The 16,856-nt window shown below is 38.8% G+C and overlaps 1 protein-coding gene across 1 annotated transcript; it reads left to right on the top strand.

Moving 5' to 3' along the window:
* Nucleotides 1–3,178: 3,178 nt before the first annotated feature.
* Nucleotides 3,179–11,834, top strand: LOC306873363 (tubulin beta-1 chain-like). Its single transcript, XM_079422602.1, has 4 exons — nucleotides 3,179–3,434; nucleotides 7,617–7,725; nucleotides 7,879–7,989; nucleotides 8,401–11,834. Exons 1-4 carry the CDS (start codon nucleotides 3,378–3,380, stop codon nucleotides 9,456–9,458), a joined length of 1,335 nt encoding a protein of 444 aa, XP_079278728.1. The 5' UTR covers nucleotides 3,179–3,377; the 3' UTR covers nucleotides 9,459–11,834.
* The last annotated feature ends 5,022 nt before the right edge of the window (nucleotides 11,835–16,856 follow it).

Here is a 16,856-nt window from a genome sequence, read left to right as displayed (position 1 = left end):
ATGTGGAAATTAACTCTAATAAAAAAAAATCTAATCATGCAAATCTTTGTGCGATCAGATTTGCATGAAGGAACATCAGCCTGCGAGGAAGCGCAGTCCAGCCAATCCACTGCGCTCACTTGATGAAAATTTGCATAAAATATGCGACCGCCCAAAGTGTATGCAAATGATACATGACTGCGCCCACACACACTTTCAAAAGCCTCTCCTTTGTCATCAACTACCGTGGACTCTTCTCCAAAACAGATTTTTTTTAGACATTTTTTTAATATAATATAATAATAGTTTTGTTTGCTTCAGTGTTATATTAATATTATTTATATAATATCATAGTACTTTTTCATATTTTGAATGAACGTGTATTGCTATTTTTCCGTTTTTATTTTATTTTATTTTAAGTTTAATAATTTTAATGTGCTTTTGTCTTCTTTATTAGTCCTTAGTTGTTGTTCTTTAAAATAATAATAATAATAAACTTTAATTTAGCTTTATTTTATTATTATTATTATTACCATGCTTTCAGATAAATATCCTCTTTCTTCTGATCTGACTCGCGCTAATTGTGCCGTTTTAATCGTGCAGACCCATAAGATGTAAAACCTCTTTGATGTTAAAGTAGATTAGATCCTTTTAAGAGGGTGACATTCATTTTATGATGCTTTCTTAAATAAAAATCTGTTTCTTCAACGGGCAAATTACTTCCCCAGAAGAAACCTGATCACATCTCATATAAAGATGTCCACAAAAGGAGAAAAGTTCACATGAGTCGAGCCAAAACTTCTCTGAGGTCACGGCAAACAAACATAGGGAATAAACCTGAAGGCACTGAAGCTTTAGTGTGGGTCAGATGAAGAAACGCAACATGACTCTCCACACAGATGTGATATAATGACCTAAAGGTAACCTGAGGCTTTTGTTTGATTTTACCTCTGAAGAAATGAAAAGTAGGGTTATTAGATCTGTGTATGCTGATGAACACTATCATGAGATAAACACACTGCAACATGTTCATAATCAGCGTTTTCATCTTGGTTTACAGTAGGCCTGTCACGATTATTAAATAACCGTTTGATCGCGATTAATTGATCCAACCACGATCATTTCAGATAACTGCAATTATTGACCACTATTACAAAACACAAGGGGGTGCTGTAGTATCTGCAGGAAACCCTACTTCCACCAAGTATATATCGCTGCAGCCCGGAGACCTCCAAGTGGGAGAGACTTATGCCGCAAGTAGGTTGGGCAGCTCCAAGAGGGAGGGTAGGTTTAGGGTTGGGTTTGGTGTAGGGTATTTTAACAAGGCCCAACCCATTTGGAGTTGGCTCCGACCTCCGTTTATACCTATCTCACTTCCACCGCTCTGCACACTCTGAGCAATGACACGCGTCAGACTCAAATGATGCTTCTCTGTTGATCTACACTGTAAAAAATGTACATTTTGAAAAATTGTGAGAACTGACAAATAAATATTGATTCAACAAATTGCTTCCCAAGAATTATCCCCAAACAAACAAACAAAAAATGCATTGTAGTAATTTTAGCTGAAGCTAAGTTATACTTAAAAATATACATTCACTGAACATATTAAATTGTGCTCAGCCAATCTATCAAGCAGAAGTGAAAAATCTGTGTTAGCCAAACAAGCTTTGCAGCAAAAAATGCATGTACGCATGCACCTGAGAGAAACCGTTGGTGTAGTAGAGAATTCAAATTCCATTGCGCGGGAGACAGTGTATGGAGCGAATTGTGTGCCAAAATTCATCAAACAAATCCAGTGTTTTGCAAATAAACACAATCTGCTTTATAAAGAAAAACTCGACTTTCAAACAAACGCAAAGTGATTTGCAAATAAAAAAAACTCTATTTGAGAGAAAATGCAGAGGTATGGACAAATATATGTATTGTGTGTTACAACTGTGAGACTCATTTGCCTTTTTATGAGGAAACTTGGCTTGATTTTCTCACAAATGCGTGTTGGCAGATTTTCTCACAAATGCGTGTCACAATATATTGTGAGACGATACATTGTTATACCCCTGCATTGTTTTTTATAGGGAATGCCTGCCTAGTTAAATGTTTAGCCATGTCACTACTGATTTTTGAACTAATCAATCATGTTAACAGCTTAACAGCACTTTGTTACAGCAATTTCACTGACATTGTAGTAGGTTCGCTTTGTGAAAACATCTAAATGGTTAATTATAGTGACAGTAAGACAGAAACTCACCTGTTCCCCACTCATATTGGTCTGAAAAAGTAAAGAGGTGTTTCAGGTCTCGGGAGACTAGCGTAAATTGACCGACAGCGCCATCTGCTGTTTTTGGAAAAGAAAGTTGCTCAACTGCACATGTGAGAAAATCAGCCTGCACGCATTTGTGAGAAAATCAAGCTACACACATTTGTGAGAAAATTAAGCCAAGTTTCCTCATAAAAAGGCAAATGAGTCTCACAGTTGTAACACACAATACATATATTTGTCCATACCTCTGCATTTTATCTCAAATAGAGTTTTGTATTTGAAAATTACTTTGCGTTTGTTTGAAAGTCAAGTTTTTCTTTGTAAAGCAGATTGTGTTTATTTGCAAAACACTGGATTTGTTTGATGAATATTGGCACAAAATTCGCTCCATAGTCTGGGACCTTGTTGTTAACCTGTTCTGGTCAGGGGGTGTAGTACAGGTTAACAAAGAGGATGTGTGCTCAAAAGCATTAACATAACATGTAAACTCATGTTATTGAAGCTACATGGCAATTATTGTTTGCACACAGCCTGTCTTTAAAAAAAGGTATAAGATAGTCTATTCATAAGCTTAATGTAAATAAATGAATGAATGAACGAAAAGAAAAAAGATTATAATAAGTACACGAGTAAATATATAAAAATAAATTACGACCTGCCTTCATGCAGCAGGATATTCGATGCAATGTGAATTGAACAGCTTTATTCTTAACCCTGTAGAAGTCTCCACAGTTTACGGTTTGCATCCATTTTACACACGAATTAAATTTCTGCCTATAAATGTCGACAACGCTGCCATGAGGGCTCCTTGGTGCTTGCTGTTTGGAACATCGAAACATATTCAGTAAAAAAACGACGTGAAGCCGGACGAAATGCATTTTAAGTCGCTGCACTGCGCCTTAATGTGGGAGGCGCGTGCACGAGGTGTACGGGGGTGGGGGGCAGTGCGCATGCGCCTAGCGAACAAACCACGCCCGCGTGATGACCCAGAACACCAGTATATGCCGACGGGAGCGCGCGCTAGTTGCAGCGAGACAGTCTACCGGAGAGGGTTGAAGAACGAGCTGTTGAGACTTTACCGCTTCGCCACCTCGTTTTCCCGCTGCTTTGAAGTCGCTCGACATCTGAAGTCATCATGCGCGAGATAGTGCACCTGCAGGCGGGCCAGTGCGGCAATCAGATCGGATCGAAGGTAATACTAAATAAAGAGCCTGTTTTTTTGTTGTTGGTGGTTTTTTAATTATTTTTTTTTTTAACAAACGTCCATTCGCTTCCGTGTTTTATAATGATATCAGTAAAGTGTTATTTTGCGCTTTACTATCAATCAATTCTTTTAATCAATCAATTCTTTTTTTTTTACCTCTTATCATGACTAAACACATTTTCGCCCTCCCGCCTCTTCCTTTCAAATTCCAAACCTTCATTTCGAGTTAATAACAGAGGCTTGAGCCATAGATATGCAGGTTAATGCAGTTATTAATGCAGTCTGGCGCAGTTATTAAATGATTAGAGAGAGAGATTAAGTGCGTGCGCTGCGTCTGGGCGTCTCTCAGCGGTGTTCAGAGGCTAATAGCCAATCTTTATTTGCATCCATAAATCTAGCTGTCCGAGAAGGGTGTGATTTAACTGCGACATCTGCCATTCTTGTTTCTGAGGTGGGGTGCTCTGTTTCCTTCTATATTAGCCAATTCATGCTTTGTCACGTGACTTTTGTCGCGGCCGCCATCTTGCATAACGTTAGCCTCTCCTTGGTGATCGGAAACCAACATCACTAACAACGAAAAACAACAGTATTTTAAACTAAATAGATGCTTTAGGATTGGATCCTTATTTAGTGTCGAGAACTGCAGACTCCACTAAAGTCTGGTGCAAACTTGTCGTTTGCTGATGGGCTATTTACATCTACCTCACACACAATCCCTCTCCATACACTCGGCCAGTTTCAGTGAAATCTTCACCAGAGACTTGTCCATCGGCCCGGATCCATCTGCCGCACCCGGCTTGGATGCCTGTGTTCTCTCTTTCAGACTCTGGGCCGAATCCACCGGAGCAGATGTGACCGATGTAACTTACCCACGCGGCCGCATCGAAGCCATCCGCATCTACCTATTAGATTGTTTTAATAACGTCGACCCCAGCCCCAAACTTGCCCTTACAGTAATGCAGATACATTAAATATTGTTCAGCACGAGAAAAAGGACGCAATATTGATGTGCGCATGTGCAGTAATGAAATGTCAGGACACTGGACTCGGCCCGTTGCGCAGCACGCCAGACTCGGCTATATTTCACTTAATATTGATGACGTTACCTAGCCAAAACATTTACGTTCATTTTAATTACATAACATGACTTCACGAATCTTTAAACATCTCGTTATTATGAAAGCAATTTTAAAGTCTAGCTTGACCGAGCTGGCATGAGGACATTTTATTTACAAAACCATGCAATTACACTAAAATAATTTACTATTAATTTACTAAAGTTACTATGAATATTTTTGAAAGGTAATCAGTGAATACTGTTCTTGGTTGTTGCTCATTGTGTTGGTCACTGTGCAGCATGTCTGTCCACATCTTTGCTTGGGAGCTTTCATTTCATCACTGGGGAAGTCGTGGCCTAATGGTTAGAGAGTCGGACTTGTAATCCGAAGGTTGCTGGTTCGAGTCTCCGGCCGGCAGGAATTGTAGGTGGGGGGGAGTGAATATCCAGCGCTCTCTCCACCCTCAATACCACGACTGAGGTGCCCTTGAGCAAGGCACCGAACCCCCAACTGCTCCCCGGGCGCCGCAGCATAAATGGCTGCCCACTGCTGTGTGTGTGTGTGTGTGTGTGTGTGTGTTCACTGCTGTGTGTGTGTGTGTGTTCACTGCTGTGTGTGTGCACGTTGGATGGGTTAAATGCAGAGCACGAATTCCGAGTATGGGTCACCATACTTGTGCATTATTTGCTCTTTACAGGTGCAGAATTGAAGTGAAGTGACATACTGCCAAGTATATATTACTAAAGGTCGAACTTAATGCACCAAACTAAATGAAATTAAATATATTGTGCTGAAGCACATGTTGTTTGAAAGACTATACTTATTATTATTTACTAGGGGTGTGACGACGAGACACTTATCCCACGAGACGAGACACGAGATGAGATTTAGACTTTAAAAAAAAAAAATCCTCAATGAAATATATAGAGAAAAATAGTCTTTCATTCAACTGAAAAACACAAAATGCAAAAAATGTAGGTGCATTTTGAAATCAAATTGTACTTTATGAAATAAAACTTCTATTTCAACGAATTATATGCCGTAATAAGCGGCATGTAAACTAGAGCTGCACGATTCTGGATAAATTCTCAATTTGTAAAAAATAAATAAATTGGAGATCATTATTTTCTCACAATTCTGAAAAAGATATAGAAAACTAAACAAAATAACGTAATTTACTAGTAGTTATGATAAAATGTTCATTGCTTAAGTCTTTTAAAAATATATATTCATTTGAACAAAGAAAAAAAAATTCAATGGAGTCAGTGTCTTCATAAAGACTTGTTTCAGAATCTCTGAATGATTTAATGTCATGTGTAAAGTGTTACAATACATACAAGTGATAAGATACTTTCATTTTGATGGCTACTGTAGACGAAGTGTTTAAACCCAAACTATAAACTTATCCCAGTACTTCTGTTATTTAAATGTCTGTAACAGAAATAATGATGTGTGGTTGATAAGACCGTTGCTCTTTCTGGATCAGCAGCAGCATGAATGCAGATTTAATGTCTTTGATTACGATGTGAAACCGGTGTCAGTGGAGCGTGAGCAGCGCATGTTTTGTCGCCGCCCATATCAGTGAATGACAGCGTTCACATCGAAGCGTGATGATGGCCGACCCTCTGATTCATTAACATGGGCAGCAACAAAACGTGCTTCTCCCGCTCCACTGACACTCGTGATGTGAATATAGACATAGCTGAATCATTGTCATTCAGGAATAAGAGCACGTGGGTGTTTGAATCGAGATCGCAAGATGGCAATTATTTAACGATTAATGATGCAGCTCTAATGTAAACACTGCAAAATGTTTTGCGAGGATATCGACATGTTCTCGCGAGACCAGTCGGATCTCGTTCCACGAAATCTCGTCACATCCCTATTATTTACCCATTTAATTCTAGCGCATTAAGTGGCTGTGTCCAGTATGTTTGAAATTTAAAGTGTGTATCATCCTAATTAAAGAGAGAGTTTACCCTTAACAGAAAATAACTTACTCCCCCTTGTGTCGTCTACACGGGACAAACCTGTTGGTTTTGATTACCAGCATTCTTCAAAGTAACTTTGTGTTCTGCAGAAAAAGTCAGGGGTTTGAAAAAAAAAATGAGGGGGAATTGATGTAATGAAGTAAATTAGTAGAAGCACTTTTCACTAGTCATCACTGTGCAGAAAAATAACAGTGAATGCTGCAATAAAATGCTTGACAAATGCACATTCAGTAGATCCATAGAATTTTATACTATGGGGCCGTTGAATGCTTGAATCTGATTGGCTGACGAACGTTCTAAGGTGTGCAATTATTTTCAGGGAAACGCACGGCGAATGTAGTTCCAGGCAGGTCTTGACCGCATTACATGACCATATCACTTTATTTTCAGAGGTCCTTACAGCAAAAGAACCCAAACCCACAAGGACACTGGCCAAATAAATAAATTTAGTAAACAAAAGGATAAAACGACAGATCGTGCCCATGTTTTTGCCACAAAATTACGTTTTATGTACGCAAAGTACATACTTTATCTCTCCCGCTTACATTAACAAAAGCGCTAATGATGTTAGCGCTACTCTGATGATTTTTAACAACTTAAAAACTACATGACTTCTCACAAGCGAGGTAAAAACAACGGCGCTGTTCGTGAAGAAAATTAATTTACTATAACTAGAGACATTGCTGCCAAACACTACTGAGAGACTCACAGAGGTAATGTTAATCTCTCTCTCTCTCTCATATAACTTAATAATTAACCGCGTTAGTCTATCAACGACTCAAGCCTCCATTACTAGTTTTAAAATTACGTTTTGGAATTAGCAACAGAGGCGTTGGATCATATGCGGAAGCGCGGGGCGTGGCGGGTGGTAGGGTCACCGCACGGCTAAAGCTTTCTCTTGTGTTGGGGGTGTTTTGTGCTGTTGGGGCGGTGCTCGCGTTGCGGTCTCAGCGATTCCACGCGGAACATAAATACAAACTGAAAAACCTGTGAAATACAAGTTGAAAGGTTCTGAGAATGTTCAACATCTGTATTTATTATATTGTTTTACAATTGGCCCTGTTACACTCCATCAGACGGTGAGACTATTTTTTTGGTTTCTGTTTCTTGTTCTCTCTCAGTTCTGGGAAGTGATCAGTGATGAACACGGTATTGACCCCACTGGCAGCTACCATGGAGACAATGACCTGCAGTTGGACCGCATCAATGTTTACTACAATGAAGCCTCTGGTAGGCACATCACAATAGTTTAGCACAGGAAACATCAAATGTCTGTTAGTTAAGGGGAAAGTTCAGCCCTGCAAATATACTTACAGATACATATTCTCCAAACACACAAACAAACCCTAATGTAGGTGGTGCTTCTCTGGTTATCTGTTTTAGGGGGAAAGTACGTCCCTCGTGCCATCCTTGTGGATCTAGAGCCAGGAACCATGGACTCTGTCCGCTCCGGTCCTTTTGGGCAGATATTCAGACCTGACAACTTTGTTTTTGGTAAATAATTTTTTTTGCTTGCATCTCATTGCATGCAAATATCTATATTTGATGGAGTATTGTTATGCAATGATTTACTTCTGAATGTTGAAGATACCTCTGATATATAGATGGATGGATAGGACATGTTATACTAGTACCTGATTGTAGAATCTCCCTTGAATTCATCAACATAAGAAAGAACAAGAGTCAAAACATATTTACTTGCGTAATTACCTGTTGTCATTTCGGCAGAGGTTTTGAGCATTTCTCCTGTTCAAGTAGTCAAGGAAACCCAGTGTTTATTAAGGACTCTAACTCTCTGGCCTGTATGGTTTTCAAACACTTTAGCTTAATGCAGTTTTAAAATATGCAGTATTTTAGTGAAGTTTGGGTCATAAAGTATTAACATAGTTTGTGTCATGCTAATAGGTCAGAGTGGAGCTGGTAATAACTGGGCTAAGGGTCACTACACGGAGGGAGCCGAACTGGTGGACTCCGTGATGGACGTGGTCCGTAAGGAAGCCGAGAGCTGTGACTGTCTGCAGGGCTTCCAGCTCGCACATTCGTTGGGAGGAGGAACAGGCTCCGGCATGGGAACTCTCCTGATCAGCAAGATCCGTGAGGAGTATCCCGACCGCATCATGAACACCTTCAGCGTGGTGCCATCTCCCAAAGTGTCGGACACAGTGGTGGAGCCCTACAACGCCACGTTGTCTGTGCATCAGCTGGTGGAGAACACGGATGAGACGTTCTGCATTGACAACGAGGCCCTGTACGACATCTGTTTCCGCACTCTCAAACTCACCACACCCACGTACGGCGACCTCAACCACCTCGTCTCGATCACCATGAGCGGCGTCACCACCTGCCTGAGGTTCCCCGGACAGTTGAACGCCGATCTTCGCAAGCTGGCGGTCAACATGGTGCCATTCCCTCGTCTGCACTTCTTCATGCCTGGGTTCGTTCCTCTCACCAGCAGGGGGAGCCAACAGTACCGCATGCTCTCCGTCCCAGAGCTCACCCAACAGATGTTCGATTCTAAAAACATGATGGCCGCATGCGACCCACGCCACGGCCGCTACCTGACCGTGGCTGCCATTTTCCGTGGCCGTATGTCAATGAAGGAGGTGGACGAGCAGATGCTGAACATCCAGAACAAGAACAGCAGCTACTTCGTGGAGTGGATCCCCAACAACGTCAAGACCGCCGTCTGCGACATTCCACCTCGTGGTCTCAAAATGTGTGCGACATTCATCGGCAACAGCACCGCCATCCAGGAGCTGTTCAAACGCATTTCAGAGCAGTTCACAGCCATGTTCCGCCGTAAGGCCTTCCTGCACTGGTACACCGGTGAGGGTATGGATGAGATGGAGTTCACAGAGGCCGAGAGCAACATGAACGACCTGGTGTCCGAGTACCAGCAGTACCAGGACGCCACCGCAGAGGAGGGAGAATTTGAGGATGAGGGCGAAGAGGAGCTCGCCTAATCGCTGTCTCTTCCACCTTAGCTTCCTCCATTTTTTTGTTTCATATGCCACACCTCAGTCTCCTTTCGTTCCGGTTCTGTTAAACAGAGAAAGTCCATTCAAAGTTTTGTGTGCTTGTAGCGCATTCATCATTTAGTTAAAAGGATACACTGAATAAAAATGACAAAACTGAAAAAAGTTGTTCTGTGTGACTTTAAAGTAGTCATTGAATGTGAATTGCACTTTTACAAGTTGTTTAAACTGAAATGTGTGTTGGCAGTACACAACCAGCTTATAATGATTAAAAAAAACAAAAAAAAAAACACTGGTTGCATTTATCTCCTAAAATCATTACAAGCCATTCTTGGACTCCTGCCAGTGTGATGTCACACAGACACAGGCCCCTCCCACGATTGTTCCCTGAGACTGGTGTTTTACATTAGACCCGCCCTGAGTGAGCTGTCAACAGTACACCATTGTTTCACCGCCGGAGCAGATGTAGACAAGAATGTCTTCTAAGCGATTGAGGTGTTTTGTTGTTGGATATAATAATCAACATAGCAGTCATCATTAGCGCTGTCATGATTATGAAATTTGTCTGACGATTAATTGTCTAATAAATAATCACGATTATAAAGATTAATTGTCTGTTTCTAGGCCAGGTTTTCCGTGGGGTCTTAAATTTAGTTGTATCAAATTTAAGGCCTTAAAGTCTTAAATTGTACAAGAAAGTCTTAATTATGATTTCAAGTGGTCTTAAATTTGGAGGTCTTAAAACACTCTGCCACAGCTCTGGTAGACACTGTCAAAAAGTGAAGGGCAGCTGTTACCATAAGCAGGATTTGTACCTAATATAACACTTATTTTGTAATTTGTGTGATCTTAAACGGTCATGTTTCCTGGCATATATATATATACAGTGCCCTCCAAAAGTATTGGAACAGTAAAGACACAATTTCTCTGTTGGCTGTGGAGCCAAGACATTTACAAATATGATTAAAAGATGAATATGAGAAATTACAGAATGTCACATTTTATTATTGGGTGATTCAACACATACATGTTTTTCCAGCTAAGATGATCAGCACTTTTAGAGTTCATCCCTCTATCTGATGTGAGCATAAGTATTGGAGCAGTTGCCTCACAGGTCTTTCTAAGTGATCAGCTGTGTCCTGTTGCATTAATTCTTCAGATATTAAAAGCAGGGAATGTGTCGTATCGGTTATATCCATTACTTCTGTATTCTGAATCTTGCATTCGATGATGACACACACAAACCAGGATGAAGATGTGGGAGCTGACTTTGAGAGAAAAGCAAGCAATTTAGATGCTAAAAGAAAAGAGGAAGTCAGTTAGAGCTCTAGCAAAAACAAAGGGCATGGAGAAATCAAGAGTTTGGAAACCACCAGCGACACCAACAACTGCCTGATCGGCTGAGAAAACAACAGCTGATGACAGACAAATTCATAAAAGCTGTGAAGATGAATCCTAAAAGACGTGTCTGTAAAATCACCAACAACTTCCAGAAAGCTGGGGTGATGTTCTGACAATCTACTGTTCTCAGGAGACTTTGACACAATTACAGATGCTACACAGCAAGATGCAAACCTCTGACCAGCACCAAAACTTTTGTTTGCAAAAAAGTTTTGAACTGTGTTTATGGACCGATGAGACAAAGATCCTTTATCTAAGTGATGGGAAAGCAAAAATGTGGAGAAAAAAAGGGAACTGCAATGATCCCAAGCATACAGCCTCATCTGTAAAGCATGGTGGAGGTGGTGTCATGGCATGGGCATGCATGGCTGTCTCTGGAACAGGCCCTCTCAACTTTACTGATGACTTAATGTATGATGACAGTAGCAGAATGACTTTGGAAGGGTACAAAACCATCTTGCCTACCAATATTCAAGAAAATGCCACCAGATTCATTAGGAAGTGCTTCATATTTCATCAGAACAATGACCCAAAACACCCTGCCAGTTCAGTCAAGGAATTTATAAGGGCTAAGAAATGGAAAGTGTTAGATTGCCCAAGTCAATCTCCAGATTTAAATCTGATTGAACATGAATTTCAGCAGCTGGAGAGGAGAGTAAAGGCAGAAACTCCCCAAAACAAGCAACAATTGGAACTGGCTGCATTAAAGGCTGGGAAAAGTATTTCAAAGGATGAGAGCAAGAGTCTGGTGATGTCTATGGGTCACAGACTCACTGCTGTGATTGTGCTCAAGGGATCTGCAACTAAATAATAGCTTTTAATCTTTTATATCTGCCTTATGTTCAACTGTCCCAATACTTATGCTCACATCAATGAGTGGGATGAACTCTAAAAGTGCTGCTCTTTTTATTTGGTAAAACATGTATGTGTTGAAACGGCTAATAATAAAATGTGACATTCTGTAGTTTTGTCTCATATTAATCTTTTAATCATATTTGCAAATGTCTTGACTCCACAGCCAACAGAGAAATTTTGTCTTTACTGTTCCAATACTTATGGAGGGGACTGTATATATATATATGGAGTCATGTTAACTGCCGCATATACACACTAAAATAAATTATGTTAAAAAAAATGACAATTTGCTGGCAGAAAATTGCCAGGTCATTTTCTGCTAAAATGATGGACATTTCCTTCAACATTAAAACTGAAAATTCTGTAGATTTACATTATCTTCTGTACCATAAACGGCCAATCCGTTATGCAAACATTTCTCCATAATTATATCATAGGCCTATCTTTAGTAGCAAATAAATCCAGCACAATACATACAAATTGAACATGGTTTATTTTTACCTCATATAAACATTCTTAAAAGTGCGTTCAGTAGCTTTTATTTGCCTTAAAGGTGAAGACAAAAATATTACCTCAATTAATTTAATGTGTAAAGCACCATTGAAAATTCTTGTATTGTGGAACACTTTAGTTTTAAACAGCAACCGGCAGAAAAAAACCATGAGCAGGTACTTGTACAATATTGGTGTTGCACCAAATAGTGGTCACAAAGATAAACTTCACTGTGAAACAGTCAAGATTCAAAACATTTCCAAATACATTGGAAAAAAATAATACAAGACAGGGCTGTCATTAATAACAATTGCTATAAACTTATAGACAATAGTCAAGTGAAATGTTCCAATGTTGACACCATTTTCCAATAGAAGAACACAACAGTATTTAAAAGGACAGTACACTCAAAAATTGTGAATTCTGTCATCAGTTATTCCAAAGCCATAAGATTTTCATTCATCTTCGCAGAAGGTCTTCCAAGTTGATGGTAAGCAAACTACTCTAAGTGATATCCATATACTGACAGTGAGATATAGATATATATACCAAGACTTGATACAAAGTTAATACTTGTCAATAAACTATACTAAATTGACTTTCCAGCAAGTACAATGGTAAAAATGACCTGTTCTTTAATTTCATTTTAAATGGGCCTATTTCTTGCATTGGGCCTGATATTTGTTTAATTATTATTATTATAGATGTTGCTAACAATAATGCTGTTTTAATAGATGGCAAACCTTACCACATGCCAGCCCCTAACTTCCAGAAGCTGAGCGTACTTCGGTGACAGACGCCATCAGCGTAGTCCACAGGATTGGCAAACTTCCAGGACCAGTGATCATCAGGTTTCTTTCTCGGACGACAAGAGGCTTGGTATGGAGAAATGCCAAAACAAATGAATATCTGGAAAGGAAACATCTACGTTTCAAAGAGGATCTGACTACTGCAGATAAAAAAGCACGCACCAAGGCCTCTTGTTGAAAGGGCACGCAGAGGGAAAGCAAGCCTACTTTGTGGGTAACAAAGCATAGATAAGAAAGAGGTTTGAGTTACCTAATGTTACATTAACTGAAATGTAGCTTGCTTGAAGTAAGCAGCCTTCTTTTGAGTAAACAGTATGCTGTATATATATCAAGTCTTTGTTAGAAGTATAAACTGCTATATTTGAAAAAAAAGTGTTATATTAATATTCAGATTCAAGTGATAGCAAAACTGTGTTTACAGGATGTCTTTACATATTTCTTTCACAGCCGCATTGACATCTTCAGATCTCTCAGGTACTCCGTAAAGACGCAGTTTCCATCGCCTGTAGTAGTCTTTCATCTTCTTTTGAGATTTGGTGCTCTGTGTTTTTAGACATGCATTCTCCTTTTTTTTAATCGGCAATGTCTTGATAACAGTTATCGAGCAACTTTTTAAGTCCCTCGATTTGTAGAGTGTTCTGTTTGACTGCCGTGTCAATTTGGTCAGCTCTTTGATCAATGTTTGCCGTCAAAATACGAATGACGTTCTCTTGCATCTCAGTCAAAGACAGCTCACTCCCTCCATCATTCTTAGCTTTCTTTGGTGGGCGTTTAATTGGAGTATTGGGATTGGTGTTACAGGTACCTCCATCACTTTGTAATCTGTAAAAATAATAATTCAAAAAATGTTAGCAACATTGTCAGCAATTGTGCTAGTTTATTCATTAATATTCCACACCAATTTAATAAATAAATAAAAATAAAAGGATACCCAGAGATCATCTGAGACATCAAATGTTTCTGCTTCCCCACAAAAGTCACTTAGGTCATCTATGAGGTGCAGTACAATGGAGGAGGGTATGATTTTTTTAATTTTCAAAACACTAATGAAAGTGATGCACATCAATAATATTCATGGTTAAAAAAAAAAAAACACCAGATTGGTGAAGCAGTGTTGTTGCAATCTCCAGTCTGGAGAAGTCAATGTTGGTGTTTTGCAGAATATGTCCTGCAAACTGAAAAAAAATACTGGTTATAGTTACTGTAACCTATAACAGCTGTGTACCTGTATTTATTTCTTGTGACAATTTTGTAAATTTCTCAAATTCAATATATGCCATTAAGTTATCATTTAGAGGACTGCTAGATTAAATATTATGATGTAATATCTATAGTCTATAATATGAGGCATCAAGTTTAGATGTCTGCACCACAGTTTAGGCTAAATTGTATATGCAAAATTCAACTGAATAAACTCAGACATTAGACAAAAAACAAAGGAACAATTGCAAGAATAATAAAAACCACAGAACATTAACGGAATCATGAGAATAATTTGTAGCAAGATATTTAAAAGTTGCGCCAACGCTTTTGTCTCCTTTTGCTTTCCATGCATCCAGGTGCGCTTCGGTGCCTCTGCGGAAGCTGTCAGCGGACACGCTTCATAGAGGGGGAACAGAATCAACTGCTACACCGTTCACATCGCCATCTTGAGCGCCTCTGTGATGGGTCTCGTGCCGCAAGTTCAATGACGCAGGCAGTGACGATTTTCTCCGGCAGAGTTTTCACGTCACATTTTGGTAATGGTACGGTTCACTTGGAACCTCGGCCGAGGTGGTACTAAAAAAAGTAGCAGGGTTGCGTTCAGCCCCGAAAAAACGGTGCAAAACGGTGTTATGATCTATAAGACCTTATTATTTTTATTGTGAGTATTAGGCTTATCATTATTGCTGATCACTGTTGTTGTGCTATGATATTGTAACATTTACCATTGTATAATCAAAGGAGCATAGAAAAGTTTATGAAAGTGTCATTTCACAATACAATAGCAAATATATAAATATAGTATTTTTTATGTTGCATTAATCAGTGTCTGCACACCTTCCTGAGGAAAGAATATGGACCAGAAGACATTGCAATTACTACATGATATTTAGACAGACTTAAAGAAGTTCCAGATCGATACTTGTGCTCTTATTATTTCACTTATTTTGACTTTAATGTAAATAAACATGTGCAAACAATATACTTGCTCTTGTGAATTTATTTCGATGTTAATTTACTTACAAATTCATATGATATGTTACTATAAAACTCCTACGACAAACATGTCTTCTAATATTGTGTTTTTGCTGATTTGCACATTGCCTGTTTGGTCTTTGTATATTATTCTTTTATTATCTGTGTCCTGTTACTGTCTTTCTGTTGCACTGTGGAGCTACTGTCACTAAAACAAATTCCTCGTATGTGTAAACATACCTGACAATAAATCTCATTCTGATTCTGATATCTTCAGTTGTTGTGTAAACCGAGCTGCAGCAGACACATTTGTAAATGACTTCACTTGGACCCATTGTGATCTTCTCTTTAATACCGTGTGGTTTAGAAACATGTTGCTGCTGACTGGGCTGACATTTTTGACACACCCACCAAACAAGAGAAAACATATCTGAAACCCCCTTGGACACCGTTTCCAGGAAACATGTCGTTCAACCCGGAAACTGGAGCAAAATGTCTGGCACTGGTGAGCCTGAACGTGCCCCAGGCAGCAGGTACTGTACCCAGTGGAAAAACCCCAAATGTTAACAGTTACAGTGGAAAAGTGTCATAAATGCATTTAGTAAAAACAGCATTTAAATAATAATTTTGCTAGTTTTACTTGGACATGTTAAACATATCTAATCAAATTGGGTAATACATTTTTATTTCGTTTTATTTTTGCAACTTATAAAGCGTTAAAATATGTTTTTAATTTGCATATTAAAACTAGTCTAGAAAATGGCAAATGTAAATTATATAACTGAATTTTTATTTTACATTTCAAACTGAATTTTGCTACCCATTAATGTTCAATACTGACAAAAAAATTGTCATCCAGTCATTTATTCAGTTGACTGTTATTGAAGTTGTGTAGGAAAGATTTAATCAATGTCTGGAGTGGTTTTCTGAATTTACAATGTGTTTTTTATCATTTCTTATTTGTTTATTGCTATTGCTGATTCCAGATTGCTGTCATTCGAGAAGTTATAATTTCCTCCTCCATCGTGGTTGAGCTACATTCTCTTCATTTTTATTTGAAACACAAAACATCCAGAGATGGCACCTACGCTGGCATTCATACAAATGTAAGGAACACGTGTAATGAAACTGTATAAAGCATTTTCTTATGTAAATAATCAAAGGGTAATTTTACCCAAAAATGAAAATCCTGTCATTAATTACTCACCGTCATGTCGTTCCAAACCCATAAGACCTTTGTTCATCTTTGCAACACAAATTAAGATATTTTTGATGACATCCGAGAGCTTTCTGCTCCTAATTCAGACTGTATAGTTCTTTTAGTTTCACATTGAAGTGTCCGGCATGAGTGCATTATTCTTTGCTCCATATTTTTAAATGCTGTACAAGGAAGTATTTTTGCAGAACCGTGTCAATTGTAGATGCAGATAATTTAGCATGAATCTGAGGTTAGTAATCTAATTTAAAGGGTTAATTCACCCAAAATATATGAAAAACTTTTGTCAATTCACAATTTTTGAGTGTACTGTCCTTTTAAATACTGTTGTGTTCTTCTATTGGAAATGGTGTCAACATTGGAACATTTCACTTGACTATTGTCTATAAGTTTATAGCAATTGTTATTAATGACAGCCCTGTCTTTGTATTAATT

This window comes from Barbus barbus (genome assembly GCF_936440315.1).
Source record: "Barbus barbus genome assembly, chromosome: 8".
In the NCBI taxonomy this organism is placed as follows: Eukaryota; Metazoa; Chordata; class Actinopteri; order Cypriniformes; family Cyprinidae; genus Barbus; species Barbus barbus.
This window is presented reverse-complemented; position numbering and strand designations above follow the sequence as displayed.

Bases quoted from the DNA above. Each gene is read 5' to 3' on its own strand.
- LOC306873363 (XM_079422602.1), top strand. From the start codon at position 3,378: ATGCGCGAGATAGTGCACCTGCAGGCGGGCCAGTGCGGCAATCAGATC. The intron at 3,435-7,616 runs GTAATACTAAAT...GTTCTCTCTCAG, and splicing joins GCAATCAGATCGGATCGAAG to TTCTGGGAAGTGATCAGTGA. The intron at 7,726-7,878 runs GTAGGCACATCA...TATCTGTTTTAG, and splicing joins TTACTACAATGAAGCCTCTG to GGGGAAAGTACGTCCCTCGT.